Raw genomic sequence first — 22,941 nt, 5'->3', positions numbered from 1 at the left:
TCTAAGAGCTCCACTGAAGCATATACTAGCTGCTCTTTATATGCTTTCCAGACGCCTTAACGCGCATTAGCTAAAAAGTAAATGAACAAATGAAACGGCAACAGCCGCCTAAAGGTATGCTTGGTATATCTACTAGTGTACTGTTGTTAAAATCTTTCGAAAATCACTGTTTTAATCTGGCAACCTTCCTTACATTTTTCAAGAGCTTTCAATTTCTCCACAACCGCAGCAAGTAATGTCTTGCGTGGTGACGATAAATCTCTATTAGATATAAATTTTGCAATCACTTGTTTTCCCGCTTGGGTACATGCCGCTTTTCTGCTGCTACTCACTCACCATTATTGAAAACGTAATAAATTGCTGTTAAAGTGGAATGGAATACAATGAGTTTATACGGAAATGAAGATAAATTATAAGGGTACGTGTTTAGTGGCTGATCTCTCTAGCGCTCTTGCTCTTACGCTCTCTCCCTCCATATATCTTTCATCCCCCACTCGCCGGAGCGTATGCAATGTTTGAAGTCGTAAGTGTGATTTGTGGTGGAAGATGTAGTTTTAGTTGTAGTGTGGCTTCTTTGAATGCAATTTTTGTATTTTTGTTATTGTTGTATTTTGCTGTTATCCAGACAATCACAATTTTGCTTCAAATTTCTGTACAATCAATTTTATTTCTGCTGCAATTGATCAGGATATCATGGCTATCAAATATATTACTAGATTCCGTTACGTAGTGAGTTGTTGCTGGGATTGAGGGAAACGCAGGAGAGAGAGAGAAAGAATGACACATATTTGGACTTGTGGTTAGTTGGCTAAGCGGCTTCGAAAAGGTCTTTTGTATATGAAAAACTTCCTTTTAGATTTTTCAGTGTGGATTAGCTCAATATAAGATTAAGAAAAAATTTTTTTTCTGCATGAAAATTTTCCTTTCAGATTTTTTCAGTGTGGAGAACCTTTGTATAAGTTAAAAAAAAAGTTTTTTGATCAGAATCTGGTCCTCTAGGCCAACGATGGATGTATAAATCACGTTCTCTACACGGTATACCAAAACAGTCGCCTGAGTTGAAGCCACAACCCACTAAAGCACCGAGTTTTGCACTGCATAAAAGTCCCGTTAAGATAATCTCACTAAAATGTTCATGTTTTCTCATACTTTTTCATGAAAATAACAGTCCATTCTATAGTCGCTCGTTAACCCATTTTATTGCTGCACATTCAATTATATTGTTTTTCACTTGACCTAAGTATGGCCTTAGCTAATCCCATTTATCTATGTGGCTATTAATTTGAAATATTTCACTAAGCTTACATACATACAACCATACATATATATACATAGAGTATTGTGTATAGTTTATTTGGTATTATACTCATGCTGTTTATTGTTTTATGTCCTTAAGCGAGTTTTATCATTTTATCATTCACACCCGTGTCGAACGTCCGGCCACATAAGCGACTGCCGTTGTTGTTGCTGCCGCTGCCTGCACTAACGGATGTGTACTGGTTGTTTGGTTGTGTGTTTGTTTGGGCCATTGTATGGCGATTTCTTCGAACTCGGTCGGACTATCATCGTCCATCATTTTTATTACCTGTGAATAGATGTTCGGTTCGGCTCGTTTCAGTTCCGTTTGTCGTGGACGACCCAAGGTGGCGCTGCAGTAAGGCGTCATGCGTGCTCCATTCCCTGGGCCAGCCAATTCGGCGTAGGTTAAATCAGTCTGTGGAGGGGAGAGAGTAAATGTTTGTGATTATTATAAAGAAAATGTTTTTTTTTGTTGTAATGTTTAACTTGTTTTCATTTCCTTCTTCTTCTTAATTAATAATAAACGGATCTATGCGTTTCCGAATGTTCGCAGTGACACTTATTTATTTTTCCTACAAGAGAGTTTAGCTTAGATATTTCTAAAATTGGTCCTCTTAATAAAGTAGTACTCGTACTGGTCCGGAGATTTTTGTACTACCACAAGCGACGATATAGACTTAAATACCTTCAGATTTGGGGAATCTAGCTTGGTTTGAACAGATCATTCATCCAATCATACCCAACACATCCATCTGTTCACAGCTTATCGATAAGTTATTGAGTATCGCTTGGCTTGAACAGATCATCGATACATACATAGCGCAGTATTCCATGTATCTAATCGATTAGAGAGAATTTGCATGCTTCTCTTGTAGCTGTTCGGTTTCTTTACCTCTGCCTTAGGTAGATTTACCAAACTCTTTGCGTAGAACACGAACTACAATAAGCCAACTGAGAGAGACTGAAATTAGAGTTCAAAGAGGTGAGCAAGCTGACGGGGTAGAAAGTGTTTCGAAAATTCTACAACGAAGTCGAAGAACGCTTAAGGCTAAGCAATTAATGCCGATAAATTATTGTAGACCTTTTCGGACGAGTCAGAAAGATTTATTGGATAAGTTATTCATTCATAGACGGCGTCACTCTTAATTAAATGGAAGCCTTGTGGTGCTCCCAATTTGTATCAAATTGTGAAATTTAAAATAACCTGTCTGGTTCTTGCAACTCTGCTAGGATATCTAGGTTGGTCCGGTACCCACAAGAAAGAAGTTCGGTAAAAGAACCACGCGTTCATTTAGTTGGAGTTTGAGTTATTTATTGATGGAAGTCTTAAAAATTAATTCGGTTTCGAAAAAATTTCGATTTAAAAAAGTCGATTTCGAAAAAATTTTATTTCGAAAATAAATACATTTAAAAAAAATTATTTCGATAAATTCAATTTCGGAAAATTTCAATTTCGAAAAATTTAATTTTGGAAAATTTCAATATTGGAAAATTTCGATTTCGAAAAATGTTGATTTTGAAAAATTATATTTAAGAAAATTTGTTTTATTTTTCTTTATCGAAGTTAATTCCAATGCTGTCATTGACTTTTAGTTGACTTGATGTAATTACTACCGTCTAACTAGAAAACTTCATGAGATTTATCGAAATAGGGAGTTCCAGAGTTTGCAGCCATTTCGATATGTGAATGGGGTTTTCTCGGAACTTTTTCAAATTTTTAAGGATTTATCTTTTAAAAAAGCGACGTCGTAAAAGAATTGTGTCTCCAGTTGAAAAGTTGTCGTAACTCCGAATCGAACCTTGAACTGAACAGTAAATTAATGACTCATATTTCCAAAACTTGCTTAATAACTAAGCACTCTATAATGCGAAGCCATAAATTCAAAACTAAATTTCACAGTTAATTAACAGTCATAGATGTTTCGAACAAAGCAAATATCAAAAGCAAAACAGAAAACAAAAAAAAAATGTTTGCCGAAAATGCAACGCTAATGCACCGTTACTAAATCAACTTCGCATTTCACACTTTGCGCCTAAATGAAGTGCCGTTGAAAGGTCACTCTGGGCGTGGTTATCAAAAGAGCACCAAGCAATTAAGAGTATGTGTGTTTGTAAAACTACGCCAAGGCAGCCAGCGGTCGCACCACCCCAAAAAAACCGAGATAAAGTGGAAATGGCATAGAACTTCGCGTGAAATATCCTTCCAAAGCGCGAACAATGCGATATTAACCATGGAAATTATGAGCACGATAAACAAGAGCCTGCAATGTATGGCACAAAAACACGCTTTGGGAGCTCGTAAAGTGCGCCGGCCGCAACGACAATGCCGCGTTGCTGCTGCCGCCTCCACCACTGTCGCTTTCAAAAGCACGCCTTCGAGCAGCGCGATAGTAGAGTTCGAGTGTTGGCGCTGTCCGCCGCAATGATGCTGGTAATGTTCTTCTGGCCACATTACTGGCGTGGCATTGTTACTGTACCAGCGCAAAGTGATTGAAAATGCATTTAGCCACAACGCAGTGCTATGCTCACACATCTATACAAGCTAACAATAGCCAACAGTTGCTCGTAGTTGCAGAATATGCAATAAGTGTAGCAGCATTTTGGGCACAGTGTAGAGATGGGCTCATTGCTGGCAGTCCACAGCCATCAGCGACATCCGACGCGCCGGTTTGTTCATTTCCTGTTATGCATTGCAGTCATATGAGACACACATACACATCAACGTGCCCACGCACCCACACACACACAGAGTGACGTGGGCGCCGTACAAATTGCTTACTTGCAGCAACGGAATAGCAATGCCTTTCAACAATTTTCAATAAACCACATTGCAGCGTGTCAATGCAGCCTGTCTTCTCGGCAGGCAGCGGTCTTTGATGTGTCTTATTGGCAAATACGTTGAAGATTTGGACACTGACAGGCGTTGATCGGACGTGAATTGCATGGTTTCATGCATTAATAACAGTAATTATAATTCTAATCTGCACGGCTAAGTCTTGAAGGAGTCAAATTTACAGCTCTACAATTTAGTAAGCAACCATTTTTAAGAATTTTGGTAGCCAAAATGTATTATAGAACATACAGTCCGCTTGTTCAGTTATTCAGTTAAAAAATGTTGCATACAATTAGGCGCAAATACATAAAAGATTAGCCAAGACGCACACCCTGATAAAAGGTGTTATGTTAAAACTCAAACTAGTTGACTAATGAAACTGTTTAATGTGCTCAAGTTTTTAAAGCTTAAATTTTAGTATTAGTTTGGCTGTGGTCATTTCATATTTTTCTATTATTTTTAAATCGGATAATATATAATTGAGACTTTTGGTGGATTTGGAATCGTATATAAGCATTCCGCGAGTACGGTCATATTAAAAAGCTATTCAAAGAGATGATATACTAAATATCTGTCACGATGGATGAAGTGGGCTACGTTTCAACTCTATAAGAAAGCAGTTTAAATACATGCTTTTCGTTATCATTTTTCGAGATGATTTTTGCGATTTCTGGATCAGTGATTATAGAATGAAAACGACCGGTGGATGTACTTGTATATTAAGTCTACTTTAGTCTGTCTGTCTAGGCACAGTGCTACGGTGAAATTAGTCAGAGTTTGAGACGATGCACTAACTGTAAATACTGACAAAGAATACAGAGATTCTTTGTATTGCGCCGCATTTGTCTGGGGGTGAGTGATTACCTGATCTCCAGAGCCCCAACCCTAGGTTACTTTACAGGAATTGTTCCTGGTATCAAAATATAATAGACACTCACTTAACAGAATATTAGATAACCACTAAAATATCAAGCTTTCGATTTCAAAAAAAAGTAATTTCGAAAAAATTTAGATTTTATAAAATTAGATTTAGAAAAAAAAATTTCGAAAATTCCGAAAAAAATTAGATTTAGAAAAAATTGGATTTCGAAAAAATCGATTTCGAAAAAAATTCGATTTCAAAAAAAATTCGATTTCGAAAAAATCTATTTCGAAAAAATATATTTCGAAAAAATATCGATTTCGAAAAAAATCGATCGAAAACTCCAATTTCAAAAAATTATATTTCGAATTCTTTTCGAAGTGAATTGAAACGGTAACCACATAAAAGGTACCATTCTAAATAAGTCAGTGCACTGTTTTCACAGGACGTTTCGAACAATACTAAGCGACCCGAATTATGCGTGAACAAACAAAAGAACAATGGACCGAAATGCATTTGGGATTATCAATTTTCCAAATGATAGCCAAAACCGCCGAACAACAGCGTCGAAAAGCGTGCGAAACAGTGCGCTCCAGCGCATAAGCGACCATATTTTGTTGTCGGCCACCGCATGCGGCAACATAATGTGGCAACATTTATGCGCAGCGGTGATAAATTTCTAAGCCACACAGTGGCAGCCATAAATAAGCACGACTTGAGCGCACATTGTTGGTACATTGGTGCGATGGCGCTGTGTTGCAAAGGTGCTGCGCTTTGTTGCAGCCAAGCCGGATTAACGGTACTGCTTGTAATGGTTTGGCCTATTTGGCGACAATTGGCTTGGTTTCGGCTTGCTTAGAGCGCTATTTGGCTTCATTTTGTCGGTTTGTATGCATGCATGCATGTGTGTGTGTGTTTGCATATACCTTATTTAGTTGCTGCTGCGCCTGTTGCTGTTGTTGTTGCTGCTGCTGCGCAGCATATCCGCCCATTTTGCTCACCGGTATCAGCGCATTGTAGTGTATGTATTGGCCGTGTGGCGGCGGCGGTTGTTGTTGTTGTTGATGTTGCTGCTGCTGCTGGTGTTGTTGTTGTTGTAATTGTTGCAAATGCTGCACTGCCGACTTCTTATCGACAACAGCATATGTTGGCATTATATGATCATACGTGGATGAGGTGATGACGGCGTTCTGCTCCGCCAGCGCAGCTGTTGCATAAGCGCGATTATGTCCCTTGGTGGTCCACTCCTCATCATCGTCACGACCATCTACAAACATAGAGAGACAAGAAACAAGGCGAAACAAGTCGACATTAATTATAGTTTTGCAGTTATGTACATCTGTGTATGTGTCTGTGTGTGTGTATGGAAGAATAGTTGGCAGCAAGCAACCAAACACACACACTCTTTACCACAAACCATTACCGTTGCTATTGTGCAACTGTAAAATGTATTGTATTGTGTAGTTGTTGCCACCCACCTTGCGGTATTATATCCGGATTCTTGTCTATGCTATCTAAACTGCTCGTCACATGGCAGGTATCCCGACCGATGCGTATATCCTGTATTGATTGGCCATTGTGTAGTGTACCGATGCTGACGCTGCCATTATTATTATTGCCACGCCCAGTGGTCGTCGTTGGATGCGAGTAATTATTGCGATCGCGTCCCGTCGAGCCGCGCATGCGAACAATAATGACAATGATAAGCGCCACCAGGAATATGCTGCCCACAATGCCGACCAGTATGCCGAGAAATGGCCGGATATCCTCGATTACGGGCGCATAGGCGAGCGAGAGATCTGAAAAAAAGGAATACATACAATGATGTTACGCATTGGCAGCGGTGAGAATTGATGACCGTTATTAGTTCATGGACAAACGTAGTTTAGCGATGAAAGGATATTGTGGTTGGAGGGAGGGCTTGTAAATCATTTATGCCAACAAATACTACGGTGGAGTGATTGTATATATTAGGGTGGTCCTTAACTGCTGAAAGTGGATTTTTTCAATAAATTTTCTTCAATTCAATGCTTTTATCGATAGCATAGCTGAATATTTTTTGATTACGCATTGGTTTAATTCACAAAAGTTCAGTAAAAGACACAAATTTTACCTAAAATCGGTACTGATTTCATTAAAATTACAGAAGAGTTTATAATAATTGAGATAACTATTTGCTTTTTGAGCGCTTTTTACACGCTTTAAACAACCCTAATGTGTACTAACATTAATATGTGTTATTTCCGAATATGCTTTTACCGATTTTCGGTAATATTTGATTAATTATAGTACCGATTATTGGTAAAAAATCAACATCCATTATTACCGATTTTCGGTATTTTTTAATTTTTTTTTACTGATAGGCAAATCGAAATTTCAATTAATTACGGTACCGATTTTGGGTAAAAAATCAGCAAATTTTATTACCAATTTTTCGTGATATTTGACTATTTTTATTTTTTTTTTGCTTTTTAGACATTTCAAATTCTTAATTTTTTTAGTACCGATTTTCGGTAAAAATCAACATACATATTATTTTACCGATTTATGGTAATATTTGAATATTTTGTATTTTTTGTTTAATGTTAGATAAATGGAAATGTCAAATTGTTTTAGTACCGATTTTCGGTAAAAAATCAACATTTTTTATTGGCAGCTTTCGGTAATATTTAAACATTTTTATTAATTTTTCTTAATCATAGATAAATTGAAACTAGTTTCAATTGATTTTAGTACCGATTTTCGGTAAAAATCAACATAATTTTTCCCGGTTTAACCCAAAAAAAGTTTTTTTATTTTTTTAATCATAGACAAATCGAAATTTGAATTTATTTTAGTACCGATATTCGTTAAAATCCACGTATTTTCTTACCGTTTTCCGGCAAGTTTTGAACATTTTTATTTACTTTTTTATAGTGTTTTCTTAGTAACCGTTTTCGGCAGCAAATTATGTCGTGTTCTCATTGCATATTGTATGATCATTACTTTCGATAATTCTTAAAGTTCCTATCATTTGTTTTCCTAAGGACCACCCTAATGTATGTATATGTCTGGTTTTTCAATGCATATGCGTTGTTTGTTGGACACTGGGGGCTAATTCTTACTTTTATCTGTTTTAATTTTTGTTATTGTACTGTTGTAGATTTGTGTTGTTAGAATACTAGTGGCAGTTGTTGGTTCGTAAAAGCGTGGCGGCGAAATCATGCCACCTTTTTTGTAAGTAATAACGACTAAAAATTCAAAACAAAATTTAAAAGAAATTTTATAACATAATTTTAACACAAAAAAGCATTTTCTTGAAAAAATTTAAATGAAAATTAAAAAGGGAAAAAATAATAAATTTCCTGAAATTCTACAAAGATATCTTGAAGTACCCATAACTTAAGGTTTGACATTTGTCATCCCTAATTACATAAGAAAGTAGCTACTAACTCAGCGTTCATCAACCGCAGTTTATACTGTAAAATCGACAAGTTTGCCGACGATGAAAATTATATTGATGTATGTAGATCAGGTTTCTGAAGATTTGGATGTAATATTTGAGGAGCTTATAACTTATCTAACTGTAACTAATAAATACCACACCAAAAGTGTATATTTAAGTGGTAAACCCAGAAGGATACCAGTATTACATTATTCCTATAAGCAGTACAGAAAATGGAATTTAGACTAGAGTGGTTTAACCTGGTTAGCTCAATTTTGAAATAGGGCTCTATACTTGCCATCTTCCGAGTAAGTTATATAGCTTTTTAGAGAATTATAAAATGTTTTAGCCATTCTTGTTTTATAAACTTAAAAAATAATTGACAAACGATCTAAAACTTCCCTTACATTCCTATATTTTGCCGAATAAAGTTTCTGCTTTGATCGATTTTATACAAAATAATTCGCAGCCATTTATACATATTTTATAGCTGATATCAGCAAGAAAGTTTAATTCGTCGACTTCTACAGTTAGTTCAATTAATTGGTAGGGGGTGACTTCTTTTGAAGATAATTTTTTTCATAAGGAGCTTGAAGACTTTTGTCTATAAATATTATGGTACTTATTGAGTAGTTGTCGGCTAGATTCTGAAGTTTTTGAGAATGGTTTTGGATAGAAAATTTGTAACATGGCGGTATAAGAAGACAAAAAACACCCATGGAAAATGTTAAAATCAAGATAATAGACTCTGAAAAGTTGTCTAGAGACAGGGCCATTTACAGAGCTTTTAAAGTTTACTCTGCCGTGGATTACCAAATGGATTCCATAAAAAAGCTTGCAAAAATCAGCTGCATTTCCCGAAAAGAACAGATTTAGTAAGAAAGATATATTAAAAACAAAAAAATAATTAAAATAAAATTAAGAAGTAAATAAAAAGAAAAAACAATTAACAAAAATTAAAATGATGAAAGTCAAATTAAAATTAAAATTAAGATTTATTTTACTTTGAAAAAATCAATGCTATTAATTATAATAAATTAAATTTGTGCTAAATATAAACTTAATAATATTAATTTAAATTAAATAAGATTTAATTTAATTAATCTAACCGAACAAAAGCATAATAATTTAACAATTGAAATTTAAATAGAATTAATTTAAATCAATTAAACTAACACAACTTAAATTTAATTTAAATTCTATTTAAATTAACACAATTATTTTGAAATTAAATGATTATAAATTTAATATACAAATAAATTACACAAATATATATGACTAAATAAAATCAAAAGTATAATTTAAAGCCAAATTATAAAAAATTTAAATTAATTAACAAACTTAAAAAAAAAAAAATATTTTAAAAAGGTAAAATGAAAATTAGCTATTTAATTAAAACTAAATTGTTTAAAAATTAAATAAATTAAAATGTAGAAAACTAAAATAATTGTTAATTAAACTCAAGCAATTAATGTTAACCTAAATTAATTAAAGTGATAAAATATATAAATCAAAAATTAATGTTATTGCTAAAATTATAATAAATGCTAAGTAAATTAAAAAAAAAACACTAAAAACTATTAAAAATAAATTAAGATACAATTTAGACAATTAATTTAAATTAAAATATTTAAAATTTAAATTAACTAAAATTAGGTAAATTAAATTAATTAAAGTGATAACAATATGAAAATAAAAGATTAAATAGTTACTTAATTTAACAAAATAAAAAAAAATGTATTAAAGAAAATAATCAAATTTAAATGAAATTAAGTTAGTTTATTAAAATTAAACTAAATTAAAGTATTTACGAATTAAATTAATTAAAATGAAGGAAAAAAAAAACCAAAAAGGAAGTTTAGTTGAAATTGTGTTAAGTGAAATTTAGTAAATTAATTAAAATAAAAATAAAATAAATTATTTTAAAATTAAATGTATGAAAATAAAGTAAATTAATTTCATTAATAATTATATTTAAGTAATTTAAGTTAAGCTTAATTCTTTAAAGTGATAAAAATATGTAATTTAAAAATTAAAATCATGGCTTAAATAAGAAAAAATTAAGTAATATTTAATAATAAAAATTCATTCAACAATAATTAAGAAATCTTATTTAATTTGAGTTAAAGTATTATAGATATCACTTAATTTTTAATTTACTCTTCTAGTTCAGCGAATAAATTTATGTTAATAGGATTTAAATTTAATTAAATTAGGTGCTAAAACTACTTAAATTTTATAAATTTAGAAATATTGCAGAACTTAAATTTTTTTGAAATCAATTTAAAAGTAAAATTTTGTGTAATCGAAAAAAAGTAATATACTTGAAAAATAATAATAAATAAATTGTATATAAATAATTAAGAAATTATAAAGAAACTCCGGGCTGTATTGAAATATAAATTTTTACATCTTTTAATTTAAAAATTTCTCAATTTATCTTTAAATAATATTTTTTGGCCTTAATTTAGTCTAACTTAATAGGACTTAAACTAAATAGATTAACTACACTAAATTAAATTAGCTTACTTTAATGTTAAGTAAATGCTTAAAAATTTAACTTTGTAATCTAAAAAAGTACTTAATTAATATTTTGCGAAATAAATTTAAAAAAATATTAATTATTTACTAATTAACTAAAAATTAAAAATTAATTAATAATTTATTTAATTAATAAATTAATTAAAAATTAATTAAATTAAAAAAATAATATTAATTATTTATTCAATTAATAAATTAATTAAAAATTAATGAATTAATTCTCAAAATTACATAAACATATATAGCCTTATGAATTTCCAATTTATTATTAACTAAACTTAAGTAATTTTAAGTAACATAATTTAATTTAAATTAACTTAAGCCCTTAATTATTTTTTAATTTGTTTTTTAAATCAAAAATATATGTTATAGAATAAATTTAAAAAAATATATATATATTAATTAAATAATCAAATATTAAACGATTTTAATTAAGATACTTAAAAATATGAGAGCAATTTACATATACAAGTATGTCAAAAAGCCAGCGAAATGTATTTATTTTATTATTTAAATTACGCTGTGTTGTCCTTAAAATAATATATGTATAGCCGCGAGAGTTTCCACAAAAATCTAAGAAATTATTTAACTACACAACTACATAGTAAGAAAGTGCTAATAATATAACAATACAAAATTATAATTGTACGTTTGAAGTCACTCACCCGTCTGCTTCTCCGGATCCTTGAGCGTGTACACTTGCAGGATGGTTGCATTGCTGCGTCCCTTCTCGTTGTGCGCCACCAAGAAGACATTGTAGCCGGCACCAGGCACCAACCCGCGCATTTCGAAATACGGTGTTCTATTGTTATTGTTGCATTTTAGGCATTTGAATTGTGACAGCAGGCAATAAAAGTAGTCACCAGTAACAGGCATGGCAGCAGCGTACATAAAAAGGGGAAGAAAACAAGTAAGTCAACCATTCAAAATCAACCGAGCAGAACGTAGCGTAAAATGAAAAAAAGTGGAGGGACAGAGAGGAAGGTAATGCGAATGAGTAGAGACAAAAGTGTGGTGTATAGAAGATTTGCAGAATTAATCGAAAAAAAGTCGAGCGCACAAATGCCGCAATTGAAGTGAAATTCGGCGTCACAGGACGCAGTTTTGTTGGTTGCTGTTGTTGTCAGCATTTGCAGTTGCCACTCTATGTGTGCTCGTATGTCAGGCGAATGTGTGGCAGCTGTGCGTCAGGCCAACAAATGGACGTATATTGCGGAGCTGCCAGTGGTCATTCAGCACAATTTTAGGCATGAATAGCCGGAATTGCTGAGTGTTCGAGCGAAGCTAGGTGGGATAGGGATATATTGCCAGCGCTGTTGGTTGCAGCAGGCGGCTTTGTTGAGTTTTGGTTTAGTTTTGGGGTGAAGGCCAGCGTGTTGCGTGACGTGCGTGGCCGAATGGTCTACTCACTTTGATCGAAAAACTTTCGGATAGCGTGTCGTTCCGTTCACATACACTTCCATTATGAAATCCTGCTCCAGACCGCCGTTGAAGCCTTCGATGCATTCAATTTGAAAGCCAGTCGACGTTTGATTGAGTAGCGTGCAGTTAACCAATGGATCCGGTTCGCCTGTGTAGTGAAAAAAAATTAAAAAAAAAGTGTTAGTGCAATTTTTTTGTATTCTTTTTCTTTTGGAAATTTCGTTTTCGGCATGAAATACATGTTGCTGAGGCAGAAAAAAATCGAGTTTGCTATATGCTTTGGTTACGCTTGCAATTTGAATAGAAAACGCTGGCGAACAAAACTTTGTCATTTGACGCTAATCTAAAAAGCTGTGTTGGAAAAAAGCGCTTGCGGGCCAAAAAGATGTAAAGATATGGTCTCTAGTTATTTGCCTCAAAGCCGCTGTGAAATTTTGAATGCCTGTTTGAATAAAAAAGGTTTACTAACAGCAGAAATCATTTATTTGGTTTTATGGCTTAATGAGTTTATTACGGCAAGAACTTTTTTCAAAAGCGATAACCCTGAAAACAGTTCATATCGGTAGGCTTAGTAGGGTATCTAACAATAAATTCTTTGGCAATATACTTTTGCATTTAAATCGAATTCATCAGCATGAAGTTAAATTGGATAGAGGGACTGCTGGACACGGCCGTACACTTTCATAATTACTCACCGAACCAAACGGGGTTAGCCCTTTTCGGATGAAATTTCTTCTTGTGCAGAATAGACCCCGACATATCCAACATATGTCCTGCGTGCAAAGAGTCTCCGCATGATCCTGTCACCTCTTTGCATGCCCCGCCAACCCCACTCATCTAACACCTTTTTCCCTTTGGTCCGACCCCGTCGAAACAGCACGTTTCGTGGGCCTCCCGATAAATGACGTCAACGACAACCTAGATAATCCTTTTCATCCTAAAGGGCATTAGATATCCGTTAGAACAACAACAAACCCGTACACTTTAATAAGAGGGTGGCGATGTTAATAATCTTGAGCTCACACTAACCGTGCGTTTAGGGCTGGTTAAGGAACGCCTCACCTCGTTATCATTAGCATCGAGTCACTTTGTGATAACAGTAATTTCGGTATCAGGTCACAAAGAAATCCCAGGTACTATAAAGCTATTGAGCAAGCAAGGAAAGGCACCCTAGTGGCGCTACCACTATAATAGAAACAGGTCGTTGCTCCCCTTTCAAAATTATTTTAAGTCTAGATCGATCGTAAATGATCCATTGAGCTCTTTGCACTCAGTAAGACTACATTTTTTTTTGCTGTGTGGCTATTAGAAGCTCTATCGCAATGTCGACGTCCAGGGCTGAAAGGTTAGAAATGCTGTTGTTGTAACGGTTATCTAGTTCAAATAACTTGTCATCGAGGTCATCCAACGTTACTCCCAGGAAACTTGCAGTTTCGACGGAGTCGGACCATCGAAAGTGGGGTGTCAGATATGACAGATGCCTGCAGGGATGTTTTATACAAAAAGGAGTTCAATATGCTCCATCGACTGCATTATTAAAGTCCAGATTGTACTCCCTCGTCTAGTTTGTGAATATGGTCGCTGTGGACTTAGTGCAGGAGAGTACTAGGTTTCGTGCAGCCAGAAAGTGAGAAAGTTGTCCGACGTCATTATCATGCAATCATCAGCGTATTGGCTGATAGAAATTTCCTCTGCTGGTTGAGTGAGTTTGTAGATATATGTAGATGTTAAACAGCAAGGGGGAGAGCACACCACTCTGCGGAACCCCTCGTTTAATTCTTCTCAATTTAGAGTTTTTATCTCGAAACAGTACGGAAAATTGTCAACTGCTCAGGTAGTTCACAGTCCACCTCTTCAACCCTGGACAAATAGCAGATTTTTGGATTTCCTCAAGCAGCGTTGCCTGATTGTCTGTTGATAAGTCCAACGCTACGAGTATCGTTCTCTCACAGGGTGGTTTTTGGTTGAGTCCATGAACTATCTAGGCGTTTATGATACTAAGTGCTGTGGTGATGCTGTGCACTCGTTGGAAGCCATGCTTGTGATTTGCTTGACTCAGGTGCTGCGTAAATGTCGACAGTAACCGGAAACTGGAATTTGTGGGTCCTATCCTAGCCGTTGGACCGCGGGAGCTGCCTCTCTTCCTAGTAACTGCAAATTGAATACTAAAGCGAAGTTCTGTGGTAACAAGAAATTTGGGTTTAGGTCTTGGCTAACTAATGCTCTGAAAAGGTTGCTAGAGAATAAGGAATTTATGGGCCCTAAACCCGTTCTCTGGTAACGTTATGAGAGTAGTCGGGTCCATATAGCCGATACAGACGCAGATTTATATCTGCCCGAGAACTGTTAACATGAAAGCAATGTTCAAAAGAGCCTTCAGATTTTATCTGCCGTTATTGCAACGAAGTAAAGCAAAACAATGGCTCAGCTCAGTTTTTCGATCAACTTATATGGCAGCTTCATTCTATAGTAATTCGAACTGAACTAGTTCTTTGAAGATTGCGCAATTTTCTTAGAAAATAATCCGTGATAAATTTCTGGAATATATCTCGAGAAATAAAAAAATTTTTCATGCAAGCATTCAAACTTCATGGGTCAGTTTATATGGCTAAAGTAGTCCGATTTAAAAAATATTTTTGAAGATTATAGTGATACCTTAGAAAATATTTTCCACCAAATTTCTTGAAGATACCTCGTCTAATGAAATTTTTTTTCTTACAAGAATTTGATTTTGATCAAACAGTTGACATGGAAGTTATATGCAATAGTGACTGATTCCGAAAATTGTGCAGCTTCTTGGAAAGAATGGATTAAGAATTGACTCAGTTCGTGAAGCTAATCACGTATATGGTATCTGTATATATGTATATAATTGTTTTATATACAGAATCCGGCGTTCCCTTTTAGACATACAAAATTATAAAATTGTTCTGAGTATAGTTGCCACCTACACATTTTTGTTTTTCATTTTACTATTTTGTACATATATATACATATATATAATTAGGGTTTCCAACGTTTCCTTTTAGATATAAAAAATCATAAAATTGTTCTGAGTAGAGTTGCCACCTAACACAATTTTCTTTTCATATTACTATTTCTTTATAAGCGAAAAAATGTTCAGTTAAATATATGCAAGCATTTGCTCTCTACAAAGGCAAACACCAACAGCCAGTAAAGAGGCGTCCATGCAACGCCTTCGCCATTTTTGACTTAGCAAACGTAAAAAATTATAAAAAGCCTATCATAGCACAGCCTTTATAATGCAAAGATCCTGAATAAAAAGTCTGTCTGCCGCAAGCGCAATTGACATGTTGCAAGTGGCGCTGGTGACACTGTGGCGCCAACACAAACGAATAGTGCGCGTATTTATTAGCGCGGGGTGTAACCACTTTTTCGGCGTACTGCCATTACAGCTACAGCAACAAAAACTACTACTACAGTTGCCCTAGTGCTTTTCGCACATTTCAATTCAGTGCTTTTTTTCTGCCTTCTGCTTCGCACGCGTGTTAAGTATTTTCACACTTGCCGTAACGTGTTGTTGTTGTTATTGTTTACTCACACTCACCTGCTGGCGTCACGGTGTAAACACACGGTTCAGTCATATCGCCAAGTTCATTGCTCGCCCAGCAGAGCAATATGCCATAGTCCTGCAAAGAAGAGAAGCGACGAAAAAAAGCAAAAGAGAAAAGAAAACACATGAAAAGAAAACACAAGTTAGTTAGCATAAAAAGGCTGTATGGGCAAATTGCGAAAAAATTGTGCAAAATTTATTAGTGTGCCTGCCTGATGCATGCCACACTGTATGTGTTGGTATATACATGTGCGTATGTGTGTTGCAGCACATTTGCATGTCAGAGCCGTGCACAAATAACGGTATATTGCTATGCTTAACGACCTTAGGCTAAGCAAATTGACGGCTGCTAGCTGGCTGACGTTGACCCCTTTTGTATGCCGCATTGTTATTGTCGCTTGGTAGCTGCCGTTGCAGGTTCATTGTGAATTCAAAACCGCAATTCAGTTGGAAAATTATGCGAATCTATTGGAAAATTGATGATTTATCGTCGAGGCGACACAGGCGTGTGCATAAATGCATGCGAGTGACGGGAAAGTTAGCTGTCGTGCAGGGACACATCATATATGGAGGAATACATTAGGGTGTCTGTTATACACTAAGCAACTTTTTTTGCGAACGCGGAGAGAAATTTCAGTTTTTACCTCAAAACCAATTATCGAACATAAGCAAGCTCGATATTTTCAGTTTAAACCGTGCCTTAAGCATTCTACTTCTCCTGTATACTCGTATATTTAAAATGGATTTCTAGATATTTTGTATAAGCAAAGTAAACCTACTGCTTTGAAGAAATGATATTTTATTACTAGATTTATCGCTCTACGAAAAGTTCCTACTGAGTTTTTCCATCAGATCACTCTTTTAAAAGTTAAACGCAGTTAAAATTATGTATTTAGTGTCCTGAACATAGAGTACACCATGTCGTATGAGCAGCGCTGAATATATAAAGCACTTCGTTTTAAGACAAAAACTATATCGTCAGCTTAGAAAATAACGAACACCCTAATACACATACCTGTGTGCGTATGTTGAAAAATGCAGAAGTCACGTGAGTCCTACAAAGCATTTTGCAACGCCAGTAATGGCATGACAGAGGCAACACATCATAATTCATACCGCTGACATTCGATCAATTCAAATACTGGGTAGAGTTGAACTCACGGAACGCTCAGCAGACGGCCACTTCAGTCAAAGTCTCAGCAAACTAGTCAGTCATTCAATCAGTTTATCAGTCAGTCATACATACGGTAAATCAATCAAACGAACGCTTATAAAACTAGTCAGCCTGGCAGTCTGTGAGCCATCCTTTTTATGAACTAGTCAGTCAGTCAGTCACAAACGAGTCAGTCATATAGTAACGAACTAGTCAGCCTCGCACTCAGTAAACTTGGCAGTCAGTCACAAACTAGTCAGTCTTCTACTCAGTCATGCATGCAGCCAGCCAGCCATCGAGTCTGTCAGTCCGTCTGCAGTCAGCAGCTGCTTTGTTACTTTCAACTTTACCACACTTCAGCACATCGACAGCCGCCACTGCGTCCTTCTGTGCAATGGCAGCAATGCCGACTACTTGCCGATGCTTTCTTCGCGTACTTACATTTTCCGTTATGGGCGTGTAGTGTGCTATGCTGCGTCCACGGTCCACAGCGATTTGTGATGCTGGTATGTCGATTACCTCGCCGCGTGTTGCATTGAATTTCCAGCTGTATGTCGCCTCCATTGGATTCGCCTCGATTTCGCAGGCAATTTTAACCGTCTCTTGTCGTCCGGCACTGTAGACGAAACGTTGACCGGGCCGGCAGATTGGCGCAACTGTGAAAGAAGAGCATAGTGACGCAGTAAAGCGTTAAAACAACATGCATTTTAAGTGACATGCGGCAGTTGAAATGTATGTGTGTTTGTATTAGAACGAGTGGTGTTGGATAGTTACTGTTATGAATAAAAAATTTCATCCTAAATGTAGGCAACGCTTCATTGTAAGTTCTTATAAGAATGGCAATGAATTTGGGTCTTGAATTAAAATTGTTTTTACCTGGAAGGGAAAGCTTCTGGTGACCTGTCATGAAAGAGTATCACAACTGTGACTATAATTATCATAGATAAAGTCTATAAATGTTCCTAAGCGGTGTGACATGTGACCAAATTGCTTTTCTTAGTACAAAATTTTGCTTATGGGACATCAAAATCACCGAACTGTATAGAATTATATATTTACTATACTTCACTCATTCCTATCTCATTTTTATTTCCAAGTTATCTTTGAAGCTTCAAGCTTTTAGAAAGTTGTGTGTGACATCCCAATTCTTTATTCTGTTGTAGGAATTGAGACCAGGGAAAATATGGAAAAACCTTTCAGTTCACAAAACAGAAGAGTCTACGAAAACATGAAAACTATGAAACACAGGAAATGCCAATACCAACAGCAGTTCAAGACAAGAGTATTTGGATATTATTTTCTTCAGGCACGAGATCAGTTTCTTCCGTTTTATTTAGAAAAGCATTGGATTCGCTCGAGCAGGATGTCAATTTCAACCATTGGAAAGGACCTATAGACTTTTCAGTGTATTCTCGTCATATTTTCTAGTAACAAGTCCATAAAATAAAACGTTGCCTGCAACGAGGCGCACTTTAGCAAAGACACGCACCATACTTTAAATTTTAAATTTTCTCAAACTATACTTTGGATTATCTGACATAATCTTTATGAGTGAAGAAGTCATACCTAAAACCAAAAGTTCTCTAATTTATCTGCTACCGCTCGTAGCCTGTGCTGGCGTGTGAGTAAATTGCATGCATGTAAATGCATTCACTTGTGTGCTTAACAGTGGCTACGACGACGATAATTCCATAACTCCAACTCTTTGGGGACGCTGGAGTGCCCACATGCAGCCCACTTGCGGCCCAACATTTGCATAATTAAATGAAAACATTGACTCAAGTTTAATTTCGCCTTAAAGTCCAAAAAATCAATGGAAAAATGCTTGCTTTTATCGCCTCGCTTTTACTTTGTGCCTTTCCAAGTATTCTTGCCGTCCTCAACTCCTTCGCAATTGGGCATTATTTTAATTTTAAGCCTGTCATTGAATGATGGATTGACTTTTTAAAATGATTTTTCACTGGATGGGCAATTTTAATTTCCCCACACGCGCACACAGAGAAACACGTAACTTTCGTCACTTACGCCCTCGACAATAACGGAAGTATTTATTAAGAATATTAAGCATCTTATAGTGCGAGCGTGATATTTTTGCAGTTATATGGGAATGCATACAGATGATGATATGAAATAATACTTCGATTAAGTGGGGAAATTAAGAGATAGTTTAACAGGAAATACTTAAGCTTTTCGTCAGTGCTTGGTGTTGACATAAATCTATACGATTTTAATTTCATAAATTGATTGATTGTTTGTGTGGACTCGTGTTCAACCACTTCTTCGAAAATGGGTTGAATGGTGGATTTTATCTCCTAATAAAACTTATATTACTTTAATATTTAGCAACTATTAGACTCCACACAAAAATCTTTTATATTTAGGTTGAATTATCTTCTAAACATTTTATCTCACTAGACTTACTGATTGATACTCAGAGCATACTAAAATTATGGAGGGAACACTTCTCCAGTATGCTGAATGGTAGTGAAAATATAACGCCAGGAGAAGGCGAACCCGATTCCCCTATCGATGACGATGGAGCAGACGTTTCATTGCCCGACTGATAGGGAGCATGCATCAGCTTCTTTGTAAAATATGGTCTGACGAAAGCATGCCCAACGATTGCAATTTAAGTGTGCTCTGCCCAATCCACAAAAAGGGAGACCCCACAAACTGCGCCAACTACCGTTGGATAAGCCTCCTCAACATCGCGTATAAGGTTCTATCGAGCGCACTGTGTGAAAGATTTAAGCTCAAGGTCTGCAAACTGATTGGAAGAAACTCATCAGTGTGGCTCTTGCCAACAGCTGCTACTTTGGACTGAATAGGCAATTGAGATGTAAAGTCCTCTCTCGACGAACAAAAACCAAACTCTACAAGACACTCATTATTCCCGTCCTGTTATATGGTGCAGAGGTATGAACGATGCCAACATCTTATGAGTTGACGTTACGAGTTGTAAAGAGAAATGTTTTGCGAAAGATTTATAGTCCTTTGCGCCTTCGTCACGTAGATAACTTACTCCATCTTGGAACCAGCATTAACAGAAACAACAATGTCGGCCTCAAAATCCAACGCAGAAAACTCTTGTCAACTTTGAAACTGTCATAGTTTTTGCCTAACAGCCTATCTCTTTAGTCTTACGCATAGGAAGTATTCTGTCAAACGGATATCAAATTAGTATCAGAGAGCAGCTGTCAACTGATTATCTGGTTCTAGCTGTCAAACTGATGTCAAAAATAAGTTTTCAAACGGATGTCAGATACTAGCCGTGAAACGATTGTCAGATTGACCTCAAATGGCAGATCTCAAATGAATCTCAGAAGACAGCTGTCAAATGGGTTTCAGATAGCTGCTCTCAAACCTATGTCAGAGGGATCTTCGAAGACAGATGCTAAACGGATGTCCAATGGACGTCAGATGGCGGTTGTCAATTGAACGTCATATGCAATAAGATGACTGCCCTCGAACAGATGTCAAAACTTAGATGTTAAATGGTTGGCAGATGGCAGCTGTCAAATAGATTTAATATATAAGCTGTCAAATTGACGTCAGATGGCATCAAATGAATATGAAAAAGCAGATGACAAATGGATGTCAGATATTAGCCATTCAGACGTTATCAGATTTTTATCAGATGGTAATTGTAAAACGGATGTCAAATGAATTTTAGACAAAAACTGTCAAACGGATGTCAAAAATATTATGTCAAGTGGATGTCAGAATACAGATGCCAAACGGTTGTCAAATGAACAGCCGGCGACTAGAAAAATAATAGCACATCGAATTAGATGACAGCTATCAAAGGATGTCAAAACAAGACTTCAAATGAATTTTTGGTACCGTTTGTCAAATGTTTGTCCAGTGAACGTAAAATGACAGCTGTTAAATTAAAATCAGTAGTCGAAATGGATGTCAGATGCGACATTGTGGCAAATATTACAGCTTCATTAAATACTGTATGCAGAGAACGTTTATCTTTGCAAAAAGAACGTGATATATATTTCACCTTAATTAGTTCTGGGTTATAAAATAAGATCCGATGACCTCTCGAGCATGTTTGCGATGAAATTGGTGGAGTCTCAAACACATGTGTAAAGATCAATGTTCTCTTAGAATTCAAAATGAAAATATCTTCCCTAAGGTTCAGCGTTTTCATGACTTTTACAGACTACAGCTTTATGTAATGTTTTCGCCATCTTTATCTGCCAAATCAAGGTCGTGAGACTTCCTTGATATATTTCTAAGATATATTGTTATGAAAGAGAATTCCTCCAGAGCCAATTGAGTTGAGATTATAGCAGTCTTCAATGTATAATAATAGAAATAATATAACAATAGATATAACGCTCTTCTGGACTCCACTTATAATGGCTTGAGATTAGGACTCCTCCATAGCCATTTGAAACGAGATCATATAATCTTCAATGTTCAATAAAATAATTTTCTTGTAAAAGCTCCTATGGACTCCACTTATAAGAGTTTAGAGTGTGTCTCCAATTTAGTAGTGTCTTTTTAACCTAATCTAACCTCAATTAGTCGAGGTATTCAAGAAATATGCTACAAATGCATCACCATCCAATTCATTTGCTGCGATTTTTAACTATTTCAATTTCTTGACAAGTACAATTACACATGTTGTTGCAAAAAGCTTGAAGTCGACAAGCACACACGCACATACATATGTATGCAGAGATGCACAATATTGTTACGGCAATTTGCAGCTGTCAAGTATTCAACTTGAATGCAGCAAATCTCTTTAACGATTGTAACTATGCGAGTAAGCTTAAGACTACAATTCGAAATTCCTGCATGCGAAATATTTGCACCAAAGACACATACACCTGCAGGCATATGTAACATGTGTTGTCAATATGTATGCACGAAATTCGAACAAGAAAACAATTTAAAATATTCAAACTAAATTGTCTACGACACGAGCCAAAACCAGATAAGGATGCGACAAACAATTTGCCGAAACTGGCAGAGGAAGCCGGACGGTACATATATAAATATATATACAAAGTATATATAGTGTAGCGTCACTGTAGCGCAGACAGACTGCCTCAAATTGCTGCAACAGTGTGCCGGTACAACAAACGGCAAGCGAGAAACGCTAAACAAAACAACAGTGGACTTTGCAAATGTGAAGATCGCTTGTGTGCAAGTTTAAGCTATGCAAGTGCACAGACAACATCGGGTATTAACACTAGGATAATCCACACTAACAGTAAATTGCAATTGCAGTTATAGTTTTTACACTGTTCAACAGAGTTTTTGAACTAAGAAAGCTATCAGCGTGGTTCGATGGAGGTTTTAATATCGGTGGAGGAAAAAAAAATAAAAGCGTGTAGGTGTTATATAAGAACGTGGAGTCTTTAGATATTGGAGTACATATTATGTAGTGTCTTGAGATAATAGAAGAGTTCAACTAACAGAGTCGTGGCAAGCCAAGTTTGTACTCTCTAGATTAAACGTAGAAAAATTCGGGTACAGAAATTAAAAAATAATCGAAGCGAGAAATCATATGGAAATAACTATTTGTTATACTAAGTCGCAAACAGAGCTTAATATTACTGTGAGAGAGACTTTATGTTAGTTTTTTATGAGTGACAGTAAGCTAAAGTAGCTTTAAGAAAATATCCTACTAAAGGGAGGTGGGTGGTTGAATTTTCAGGCGTTAAGTATAGTTTATTTCGATATCCAGCAAAACTATGACATACAGTAAAATGTTGTATGGCGATGTTGTAAACAATGAAAAGGTCTAAAAATTTTGTATATAGACTTTTTTCACATAACCTAAAAACTTATACAAAAATTCAAGAAACCAAGA

The 22,941-nt window shown here is 35.5% G+C and overlaps 1 protein-coding gene across 6 annotated transcripts in view; it reads right to left on the bottom strand.

Annotated features, from left to right (window-relative positions):
• The window catches only part of LOC126757161 (uncharacterized), a 290,797-nt gene that overhangs the window by 17,954 nt on the left and 249,902 nt on the right, over positions 1–22,941 (bottom strand). For 2 of the 6 annotated variants that reach the window (XM_050470841.1, XM_050470843.1), the window contains 8 exons: positions 17,550–17,764; positions 15,944–16,031; positions 12,370–12,529; positions 11,625–11,761; positions 8,099–8,224; positions 6,473–6,793; positions 5,921–6,261; positions 1,424–1,714 (listed from right to left, as the gene is read on the bottom strand). In XM_050470841.1, coding sequence (XP_050326798.1) covers positions 1,424–1,714; positions 5,921–6,261; positions 6,473–6,793; positions 8,099–8,224; positions 11,625–11,761; positions 12,370–12,529; positions 15,944–16,031; positions 17,550–17,764 — 1,679 coding nt within the window. The remainder of the gene's footprint in view (positions 1–1,423; positions 1,715–5,920; positions 6,262–6,472; positions 6,794–8,098; positions 8,225–11,624; positions 11,762–12,369; positions 12,530–15,943; positions 16,032–17,549; positions 17,765–22,941) is intronic. The other 4 variants (XM_050470847.1, XM_050470842.1, XM_050470844.1 and 1 more) reach the window with 4 other exon arrangements.

Source organism: Bactrocera neohumeralis, chromosome 4 (genome assembly GCF_024586455.1).
Source record: "Bactrocera neohumeralis isolate Rockhampton chromosome 4, APGP_CSIRO_Bneo_wtdbg2-racon-allhic-juicebox.fasta_v2, whole genome shotgun sequence".
NCBI lineage: Eukaryota > Metazoa > Arthropoda > Insecta > Diptera > Tephritidae > Bactrocera > Bactrocera neohumeralis.
This window is presented reverse-complemented; position numbering and strand designations above follow the sequence as displayed.